At 44.6% G+C, this 11,750-nt stretch overlaps 1 protein-coding gene across 1 annotated transcript in view; it reads right to left on the bottom strand.

The window, feature by feature from the left end:
- Positions 1 to 6,299: 6,299 nt before the first annotated feature.
- The window catches only part of LTB (lymphotoxin beta), a 39,556-nt gene continuing 34,105 nt past the window's right edge, over positions 6,300 to 11,750 (bottom strand). The window contains exon 4 of the mRNA XM_069237166.1: positions 6,300 to 8,961. Coding sequence (XP_069093267.1) covers positions 8,543 to 8,961 — 419 coding nt within the window. The 3' untranslated portion in view covers positions 6,300 to 8,542. The remainder of the gene's footprint in view (positions 8,962 to 11,750) is intronic.

The following is an 11,750-nucleotide window of genomic DNA, read 5'->3' as shown; positions in this document are numbered from 1 at the left end:
GAACTGCATGGAATAGGATGCCCCAGAGAAACCCTAAGATCATCTGCAGCAGTGAAGAAACATTCTGAGGGCCCCTATACTTGAGAGGGTAAAGAAGGTGGCCATTAAAGGGTTACCGGGCATGTGGTGCTTTGGGGGCTGTAGGATAAAGGAGTGAGATAGAGATGTACTTGTTGTTGGAGTATAATGTCACAGAGCTTTTTCACTGAAAATCAAGCAAAGTAGTAGATTTTGCCAACCTTGGTCCTGATTGTAGCTTGAGGAGCCTCACAACATTGGGAAAGTATGTAAGAGGCTTTATTTGCTCATAGACATCACCCACTACATGACCCATCCGGTCAGCTCAGATCCCGACAGCAACTGATGGATGCTGCCGCAATCCTCACATGCAGTTGCATACATGCACAAGACATTGTCTAAAACATAACATGTTAGATTACAAAATATAACTTTAGAACACACTACACTGATGTACACAGGGATTTTACCATTACAAATGTCAAATTTGAGCCTTTGCGGCCACAAAATGGCGTTTTAATGTTCAACGGTGTTTTACTTTACTAAATACAGAAAGGGCGTATAAAGGGTGTCCCCTCCAAATACCGATTCCTTAATGCTTTGCATTTGAAACCTGGTTGCAAAACATTAATATTTTACCACCAAATCCAAATTGGTGTTAACCATAAACAAACAGGACGAGCTTTCTGAATGCTGGCAAAAACAATTTTAGGAGCAGGCAGTGGTCTATGTGGCCACAGCCTGCTCCTAAAAAATGATAGCAAAATTATTCATTTTGTCTTTTAAATTGGATGCATTAAAAAAACGAAAACAGATCGCTCTATTTAAAAGCAATCACATACTGTATATTGTGGTCTGCTGGCCCCAGCATGCCACCATTCCTGTGACCCCCACCCAACCATCGTGTGTCTCAATTTGTGACCTACCTCATGCTTATTAATGAGGTAGGTCGAATTGTGTCCCACTACGAATTGGTATTTTATGAACCAACCTAATAATACATGAATTGGCTCACAAAATGCCAATGCATTTGGTAGACGTCAGTATGCAAATTGCATCTAGTTCTACCGAATCCAGCTCCATATTTATCAAGTAGTTGCATCGCTCTTGCATCATGCAATGTGGTGCAACAGCGACACAACTTTTAAGGCAGATTTATCAAGCCAGGCAACTCCACGCTGCGTGGCCTGATAAATCTAGAGTAACGCATGCAGTCCAAACTGCTGCGTTGCATTGCTCTGCCCCGGGAAGGCGTTCTATGGGTTGAACGTGGGTGTTCCCACGCATCCACAAATGTATTTGGTACATTTCCATATTTCCCGTTACAGGTAGATCTGGGAATGCATCATAAAATACGCCTCTCCAAGTGAGGCCTAACGTGGATGAAATATCTTTATTCCTCCTCGTTACTTCCTCTTTCTATATGTGCTGCATTCTGCAGGACACATAGAAAGAGGAAAATGCCTCTGAGGGTTGTTTTTGTGCAGGAAGGTGTGACTTCCTAAAACAAAAACAATACTTCGTACAACACAGGGTCCCTTGCAACATGATGCAAGGGTGCCTGCGTTGGCTCTGGGCAGCACATTGTGCACCAGCACTGGGAAATTACAGGAATGCGTCGTACAAAGTTAACTCCAGCGCATTCCTGCTCTTTCCCTATCACGCAGCGCAGCTACGTGACTTGCTGCGCTGTGTGATATATTGGTAAATATGCCCCCCATTTTAATCGATTCCAAATAGGAAATTCCAAATTGTAAATCTTTATTTGGTGCAATTTAGGATTTCCTAATAGGAATCTTTGTGCATCAGCCCCTATTTTTAAAAGTGGACAATCTGTTGCTAACTATATGGTAGAAAACTGTTTCTTTTTAAATAAACTTTATTTGGTTTTCTGAATATAACTCCTTATATATAGCCACTAAACTGACCAGCAGCTTGTCAATGAAGAAGTCCTTTTGAACACAAGATATGTGTATGTGGCAGCAATGCAAATATATGAGCTTGAGGCATACCAAAGGTCATCACTTAAGCATTCGATACTGTAACCATAATGCTTTAGTATGGGAACCAGTTCAATGTATATACATTCCTCACTAGCTCCTTCTGTCCTATCATTCCCAAACCAGCCTGTGACCTTGCATAATTTGTCTTAACTCCTCTTGTGTTTCTGACATCCTTTGCTTGCCACCCTCCATCCATATTGCCCATTCCTTCCATATCTTCTCACGCTTGGGCAGTTTCAACTTTCGTAAACCACTTTTTGTCTGAGATTAATTCAAGCATTCAATCCATTATGTTTGTTGTACCTATTTTGTCACCCTGAGTGGTAAGGGTAAGCCCAGAAGTGGGTCACATGCGCACTGTATCACTGGCACCAGATGCACCCAGCTGATGAGCCCATAACTAGGGCAATACCGGTCCTGGGTTGGTTGTGTTCTGGTTCAGAGAGGGCCTGGTTTGGCAGTTTGGGCTGGACTGTTCCGTTTGGAGCCGGGTCAAGACTTATTTGCGTTTAGCTGGATCCAAACTGAGGTGGCATGGTGTGCAAAATAACGATGGATTGGAATGCGGCCCGAGTGATTACCAGTGGCTGATATTAATTCAAGCATTCCATCCATCACTGTTTTGTATACTTATTGTGTCACCCACGTGTCATCAAGTGTTCCAGCGTCTTTTACCCATTGGTTCTATTTTTGTGTTAACCATGAGTGTAGCGTTAGTCTGGAAAGTTGCTGTAATCTCCATGGGTGTGGCGAACAGTTTCAGTTAGGTGTCAGCCCCTTGCTCCAGGACATTTCCCTTTCATTTTGTGCCATGTCTTAACCAGGGTGGAGCAATTTTGCAATATGTCCTGTCGAAGGCAGCCACCATACAGTTTATGCAAATCCCACTTGCTGTCCAGCGTTTGATTGTCAGCCCTTAGGGTCAGTTCTAGGAGTAGACACGCCCAGCCATTGATTACTTTCAGTGGGGATGTCTCGCAAGATTTCCTTATGTTTAGGAGTCTTAGGGCCTGATTTAAGGAAAGTTGCGCTGAACCCTGTGCAGCGCCACTTTTCTTGCGCCCCCTTAACCCCACCATGTGCGCGCCGTATCTAGGATACTGCACACCATGGCGGTAGTTACGGAACTAGCGTCAACATTTTTTAACCTAGTTCGGAGCTTTGCAGGATTAGCGTAAAAAATGTTGACGCTAATCCTGCAAAGCCCATTGAGGACATTTGCAAACAAAGGTGTGCCTCCTTTTAACGCCTGCTCTAAGCAGGCATTGAAAGTGCCAAAAAAATGACGCAAAGAAATCTCTCAGATTCCTTTTCACTATTTTTTCAGCCCCCCTAATGGGGGAGAGCCCCTTTGCATACATTATGCCTGGTGCAGGTGGCGCAATGCATATATTGTGCCACTTTGCAAATGTGGCACAGCTATTTTGGCCTTGGTGGACCACACTAGCTTAAAAAATGATGTTAACGTGGCGCAAGGAGGCGCTAGGGGCTCTTAAATCTGCCCCTTACTTTTCCCTTGTCTGTGGATCTTTGTAGGATCTTGAGTGCTTGTCTTTGGAAACTGACCTCCGAAAGTACTTATCTTTTTTTTAAAGAAACCCCAGCATAGTGAATGGTGTGCTTTGTACCACCTGTAAGAATTTCAGAAGAGCTACTATTTTCACCTTCGATGCTCTCCTCAGCAACGGCAGGAGCAGTTAGATGTCCAACCCTATATTCCCCAAGGATGGATCCATGTTGTCCAATGACACTAGGGGCCTGATCACGACTTCGGCGGAGGGGGTTAATCCATCCCAAATGAGACGGATATCCCACCCACCGAATTACAAGTCCATTATAGTTTATGGGACTCTTAATATGGCGGGCGGGATACCCGTCACATTTGGGATGCGGTAATCCCCTCCGCCGAAGTGGTAATCAGGCCCTAGGTATTTAAAATGTTTGTATATGATCCTAAAGGGAATGGGTTTTCCATTGGGAATAACACTGACTTTTCCTAGTTTGTGCCAGCCCTGTGTATCTGAATAAATCTCAAATATACTTTTCAGCCATTCAAGGAGTTGCCCGGGCCCTTTATATATAACAGTGCATCGTCAGCATATCACAATATTCTTTCATCCTAGTCCTGGTCCTGTTGCCGTGTCTGAACATCCCTTCTTATCCATTCCACCAAGGATTCTATGATCAGCATGATCAGCATGAGTAGCATGGGCAACCCCACCATGTTTCCTTGCTTATAGGAAATGTGTTGGACTGTGCTCCATCAACTCATACTTTGGCCATCAGTCCATTCTACATCAGCCTGCCCATGACATGAAATAAGGTCCAAAGTTCATCTTTATAGTGCCTGAAGCATGACCTCCCATTCTAAAAAGGCAAAGACTATATTGATATCGAGGGATAAGGCAATGAATTCACTGGCCTTCATAACATGCTAGTTTGTTATAGTCATCTAAAGTTCAATCTAGTCGATCTCTGTGGCATAAAGCCCAATTGATCTGAATGTACCAAACTAGTTATCAGTGGTACAGCCACATAGATAGTGTCTTAGCGGTATGTTAGTGGGAGACCTAGAAGATGACCAGAAATTGTTTCTTTGTCTCTTCTTCTAGTTTTTTGTGGAAATCCACTAGAAGTCCATTGAGGCCTGGTGTTTTCCCGGACTGGATTTTCTTTGGCTTTGCTCCTACTTCTATGGTGATTTCTTCTTCTAGTCTCAATCTTGTTCCTCAGTCAGACAATGCATGGGTCAGTCTGGGATGATGTTTATTAATTCTTCATAAGTTTCTAGTTCTGGAACTTTTGGAAGTAGTGTGCCAACTTGTTGTCAGTTGCCATGTCTTCCTTGATCAGCTTTCCTATGTGTGTAATAGTCCCTGCAGTGTGTCTCGTCCCTTCCTCGCGTCTGTTTATCCAGGCTAATAGCTTCTCTTACTTGTCCTCTGCATCATATAGTTACCTTTGTGCATCCAGGTGGTGTGTGCATGGTTTGGCAGGTGTATGTGATTTGTAATTGTCTCTTTGCCTGTAGCTGCCTTGTGTCCCCGTCCCTTCTTTCTCTTTCCTTGTCTTAACATGTACCAGCCCTTTTGGACCGGCAATTGCTACCTACCCCTCGCTCTCTGCAAAGTAGTTTATGGAGGAGGCTAGTAGGGTGTCCAGGACTTCACGCTTATTCAGGTACCGTGTGTCTTATCGCCCATCGGATGCCCAATTCCCAGGGCTTGGGTATGGTGTAGTCATAGGTGGTGAATGGTCAGAGATCCCCCACGCCAGATATTGACATCTCAAAGTCTCTAGAAGTGGATTTGGGGCTTCATGTAAGCATTACTCAGGGTTTGTTTCAGGTTGGATTTGTGCCTTCCTTCACCAGTTATTAGGTTCCAGTCCCCTCGCTGCAGTAGCAGAGTTGGTTTGTCGCTAGCTATTGGGGCGCTGACCAATTACTGCATCATATCTGGTAGTGCTGGGGGCAAGTATACTCTGGATGTGAGGAGGCTCCTATCTTCCCATTAGCATCCATATCCCTCCATGTACTGTCTAAATGAAATGCATATGACTTTATTTATCACCATCACAACCCCTCCGGAGCCTCTAGGCATATACAGTTTCAATAAACGCATCATTCCTTTTCAATAATGTTAATTCCTCTGTTTTTTTCTAAAATGTTTGAGCTCCACACCTAACATGAACACTTTCCACAAACTGTGATCCTGGGCCAAATCACAACCATAACCTAACACTGCCCTTTCCCAGCCTTGTTCCTCATCTTAAACCTAAATTTAACCCTAACTTGTACCATAATCAGTGCCTTAGCCTTTCCTTAAATCCTTAGTTTAACGCTAACCCTAATGTTAATGCTTACACTCTAATGTTAACCTAAACCTAATCATGATACTTATTGGAAGTCCACCTTAACTAACTCTTAACCTGACCCTAACCTAAAACTGACTGTCAAGCCAGATCGCCAAACCTGCATAACTCGGGGGGCAAATAGCCCTTGTAATAAGTGTTGCCGCTGGTGCTGGATACGCAGAAACCATACATCGCTGTGAGCTCACTGAATGCCTAGGGCCCCCATTATTTGGTTTTCAGGAGTAGAAGGATTCCAATGGTCAAGTCTTACACTGATGGGCTCTGTGGAGTACAACATCTATTTCAGGCTACTCATGTATTGCTCACCAAAATGAACACATCGGTTGAATAGTGTTATTCCTTTCGAAAAAAGTATATGACTTGTATTATGATTAAGAAGTTATACCTAAAAAACGAGCCGTGTTTTCAGATCAACAATTTATTATTTATTTATCGTCTTCCATTTAGTGCGAACATGGCCCAGTGGGTGCAGATGTGACTGGAGACGATGCAAAGACAAATGGACAAATGAAAATATACACAGCGAGCTGCCTGGGGAAAACAGGTTGTCATTGTCTAAGATGGCGAAGGTAAGTTCACATTTAGAAATGTTGCAACAGGTAAGGCTTACATTTTCTTTTTCCAACTAACATACAACAATATTGTTCCAATGTGTTGTGGAATGACATTCCAGATCACTGGCGCCCTCCCAGGGGAAGACTGCTTCACGATGTTTGTTTTCCTAGTTTTTGATGTTTCTAGGAGCAAGGCCCATATTTATACTTTTTCACACAAAACTGACTTAGCGGGGGCTAGCGCCATTCAAAGACACCGGCCGGTCGCCATATTTATGGAATGGCGCTAGCTGGCGTGTCTAGCGGCAAAGTATAAATATGGAGTTAGGTTTGCGCTGAACTAGCGCAAAACAAATTATGCTAATTCAGCGCAAACCGAGTATAAATATGGGTCTTAGTGTCTCTGCTTCTGAGGTTGCATTTTCTGCCTGAAATGTTTGGATTTTGGGCAATGTAGCCTGGCGCTTTTAGAAAATACATTATGACTATTGCTGCCTCGTTTGAACATGTGTCTTGCTGGGAGTGGGAGAAGGGGAAGGGCCAGATGAGTGATTTTGAAGCATTGTTGGATTTCTCTTTGATGTCATGCTAAAGTAACATTGGATGGTGTGGGGGGCGGGGTTTCTCCATTTCTCATCCTCTTGTCTCCTATGATATACTTGATGATACTGCAAAGAGTTTCATGTTCTCTCTATTTAAATGTTAAAAGTAAAATAAAATACAGCATTGAGAGTGAAGCGCGCTAGCTGAAAGATAATTCACAGATCAGTGGCGGTCCATTTCATGATAAGGATTGTTGAAATTTGGTCAAACTTTCTAGTGCCAGGAGCCAGCCTAGCAGCTGCATGGAGGGAAAGTCTGGGATTAGCAAGATGTATGTTCAGTATCCCACATAGAAGGGGGTTTACCATAGTCAGTCCTTGACAGTACAGGCGACTGGATGCTAAGCCTAAAATCTTTGGGGTGAGGAGTTAAAGTCCATGGAGTAGTTTCAGTTGCAATTGTTCCCCTTTTGAAAGTTTTGTGATCTGAACTTGAAGAATGAGGCTTTTATCTTGTTAGAAGCCAAATGATTTTGTCTTTCTCACAATTGAGGGATTTCAGTTGAGTTGCAAGAATGGATCCAGTCAGGCTTGAAACAGGATTTAACGGTTGAGCTGGGATTTCAGTAGAAAGTCAATTTTTAATGGGTCACATTTCAAGTGGAGATGCAAAATTGGATATTCTTGAGTATAAATGATGCGTGTTTCACATCTTATGTGGATGTGATTCTCGTGAAAATGTGTATTATCAGCTTTGAAATGGATTGAGATTCCTTAGCAGCTAAGAATGCAGGTGAATGCCTCCATTTATTGACTGAAAAGAGTGAGCAAGAGAATTAATCCTTGTGGGATATCTTACACAGTACCCTCCATCCTATGCAGCTACATGCATGCAGGGGTGGCTGCAAAGTGGGTATGCCATCGCACGATATTGACAGCTAGTGTCGAGATGCAGGGAGTGTGTGAAGCTGTGGAGGCGGTCTGTGAGGATCTTTATAGGGTGCCGTAGAGAGTCTGAAGACCCCCTGGATGTGTGGGTCTGTGGAAGTTTCCTCTGTTCCTATCCAGGCTCTGTAGAGTTATGAAAGCTGCCTCTGATGATCCTTATAGGTGAGATACTAGTGTGCATGCAGCACTGGAAAAGTCTGACAGTGTGTTGGAGTGATGCTGAAAGCCAGTGCGGAGATGCACGTGCTGTGTGAGGCTGAGGAGGGAGCCTCTGAAGAGCTTTACAGAGTGCTAGAGTCAGCTAGAAGACCTCAAGATGGTGGGTGGAGATAATAACACTGAGTATCATGATATAGAAGACCCCTTGTCCCCTTACAGTTGACTAATTCAGTACCAACCCTTAATAAAGGTGGTACATCCTGAACACCGAAACCAAGCAGCAACTTTAAGCGTGGCATTGACGTACTATGAAGCAACACTTAGGATATTTTAGCTTGATATCTGATTTTCCACAGTAGCTGCTCAAAGATGACCCACAAAAGAAACTTTTGGTTCATAGTCCTCCATCCAACTTGTGGGTTTTCCGTATCCGTGGTCCACGTCATGGCACCATCATGGCCCCAAAGAAGGTCTTTCCTTCATTGTAGTCCACCAGATCAGGGTGACTGACTTTGATGGACAAGCGATGATTCTTTTTCAGCTTCGCCAAGGCCCCCTGGCTGATGGAGGTGTGCCAGGTTGTGGCGTGGTTTCCATGGCTGCATACGGTCTCCATGGCCTGCAGCAGTAAGATGCTCTCGTTTGGGTAGGAGATGTGGTGCGTATAGAGCCGGCTGAATAGGGTCAATGAGTTTCCGCTGCTGTGGCAGCTCTTGTTCCGGAATCCCACCTGACAGTAAACGTAGTAGAACCCAGCTTGCGGGATCACCAAGGAGAACCTGCTGTCCTCTGCTTCATGGTTTGAGAAGACCGGTTTCCACACCAAAGTGTTCTTGTCTTTTAAGTTGCTTGGGTCCATCCCTGTGGGAAAAGGAACAAAAGCAAAATGCTGTTTAGTAAATTAAATTTTTAGTGTTTCCCTCAAAAACCCCATAGTGATTAAATATGGAGTTACTGTGGGGGGCTCTTCCACAGCACAGGGTGCACATGATGATGTGAAATGGGGGTGGCACATTGATTTGCAGAAGGTGGGCACAGGGTGATGTTAGAGATGCATTAGTTCACCCTATGTCCGTCACGGGCATCTCTGCCCAGTATGATTTGGAGCTTGCAGATTTCCCCATTGTAAAACAACCACAGATGCCAAAATGCAAAGAACAACACCTCGACTGGATAAGTAAGGTTACCGGGTGACTCCTTGTCATCGAGAACACAACACAAGTACTGACCCTTCGTTTTAAAAATTATAGTTTGTGGTTGAATTAGTTTAATTGGAACTGAAGTAAACAAGGACCATTTATACCACAATGCAGTAGGTTGTTAAAACAACGCACAGGAACGGAGCACTGTCCTCAGTCATCCGGAAATTGCCTCTGCACCTAGCACTTTTCACGAATTATGTAATAATGGTTGTAATGCAACTTCTAATTGATGATTTTGTGCTCAACATATTGGTTTTTATTTCTCTGTTTTTAATGATTTAAGTTTTAAATAACTGAGCAATAAAGAATTATTTACCTACTTACTCATCTGGTAACCTGATGGTTAAGTTATTCACATCTGACATTTTGGAAGAGAAAGAAGGGCATGCTTGGTAATGCATCTGAGTGTTTGGTTAGAGGAGCTGCGTGTTGTTGTTACAACACGGGGGCACACATACGGGGGGCAGATTCTGTTGACCTCCAACTCCGAATATCAGCCTCTCCCTAGTAAGATAGGATAGGTTCCACTTCACACAAGAATTAATAGGGATCTTAGGCCCTGAAGAATGCCCCTGACCAGTCATGGCTTAGCGTGAGGGCAGAAACATGTTGGCCTTAATGATTATAGTACCGTAATGAGTCATTATACTCAACAAGCATCCATTTCCTGATTTTAATTTTACCAGCAGACACCACTAATAAAGGTGTGATTTACACTGGTTATTTTGTCAATTTCATTTAGATGACTGGATCCCTGTATTATGCAGAAAGAACTATGGGCCTCATACTGACCGCGGCGGGCGGCGGTCGCCGCCCGCCATGTGGTCACTGCCAAATTGCCGCTCCACGGTCAGAAGACCGCGGATGCCATTCTGGCTTTCCCGCTGGGCCGGCGGGCAACCGCCAAAAGAGCGCCCGCTGGCCCAGCGGGAAAGGCCCTGCAACAATGAAGCCGGCTCCGAATGGAGCCGGCGGAGTTGCAGGGGTGCGACGGGTGCAGTTGCACCCGTCGCGATTTTCACTGTCTGCAAAGCAGACAGTGAAAATCTTTATGGGGCCCTGTTAGGGGGCCCCACGACACCCGTTCCCGCCATCCTGTTCCTGGCGGTAAAAACCGTCAGAAACAGGATGGCGGGAAGGGGGTCGGAATCTCCATGGCGGCGCTGCTTGCAGCGCCGCCATGGAGATTCAGCCCATGCAGGGGAAATCCGGTGGAAAACCGCCGGATTCCCTTTTCTGACCGCGGCTTTAACGCCGCGGTCAGAATGGGCTGGGAAGCACCGCCAGCCTGTTGGCTGTGCTTCCGTGGTCGTCGACGGTCAGAATGACCCCCTATATCTAAGAACTCCCTCTGGGCTTATCTAACCACCAGGTTGAGTCCGCCCAGGTGGCACTGTCCTACCTAGGTGGGGATAGGTGACCAAATGATGAAGCATGACACTATTATGTGTGTTAGACCACCTATTCCATAAGGAGGAACCCCCAAGCAAGGGTTCCAAATTAACAGTCTTCATAAACCATCCCTAAAGAGGCTAACCGGACCACAATAAAAGAGATCACAACCATAAGCTGGTCCTGTCTCTCGTCCCCGCCATACTTTTTGTGTTAATGGTTGTTATAACATTAATGAGCTGCCGTTGGTTATACTGGTTGGCGAAGACCCTATCCCGTTGTATAAGCCCGAGCTGCTGGCCAGGGCCTTTATTGAAGGAGAGGGTTGATAAAAACAGATATGGCCAACGGCATGGGGAATATATTATAACATCACACCTATTAAGGGTAGAATGTTCTCAATTGCATGGGGGAAACTGGAACAATAAGCACTGGAATGGTGGAGCAGAGGGCTTTTGCCAACGCTATGCCACTCAACTAGCTTGAAAAGAATTCCCATATTCCACGGTTTTAATTAAGAGTTGATCCCATATTTGAAACAGTAAATGCACTTGTGTGTGCTGATAACACACAGGAACAAATGCAGACATGCACAACTCATAAACCTGTGTATAACCTATGAAAGATGCCCTGTGTCGCGCATGACACCCTCATCTAGTCCTTGGTTTTTGGTTAGCAACATGCATGCTTAATTTGTGCTTGTTTTTTCCTGTGCCGAGCACCGGCACTTATTTTTGTGGGCCGGTGCATATTTTTCTGCCTCAAGCATTTATTGCGAGCAAAAGACACATATGGGAAAGACGGAGGAAGACAAAAACGAAAAAGCCTCACAAAGGGAGAAAGCAGAAAGCTGCAGGAGTGAGATGAAGGGGCAGGGAGTGGCTGTAAATGGATTAAAGAGTCCCGAGATGGCTTCAGGATTACGCTGCCTCAGTATTCCGTGTTCGCACATTTAATTGCAGCAGCCGCGTGTTCCAGAGGAGAGCTTTGGTGCACCGGCACGTTTTTATTTACAAATTAAGCACTGGAAACATGTCATTCTCCAAATTATAAACC

The sequence above is a fragment of the Pleurodeles waltl genome, chromosome 6 (assembly GCF_031143425.1).
Source record: "Pleurodeles waltl isolate 20211129_DDA chromosome 6, aPleWal1.hap1.20221129, whole genome shotgun sequence".
NCBI lineage: Eukaryota > Metazoa > Chordata > Amphibia > Caudata > Salamandridae > Pleurodeles > Pleurodeles waltl.
This window is presented reverse-complemented; position numbering and strand designations above follow the sequence as displayed.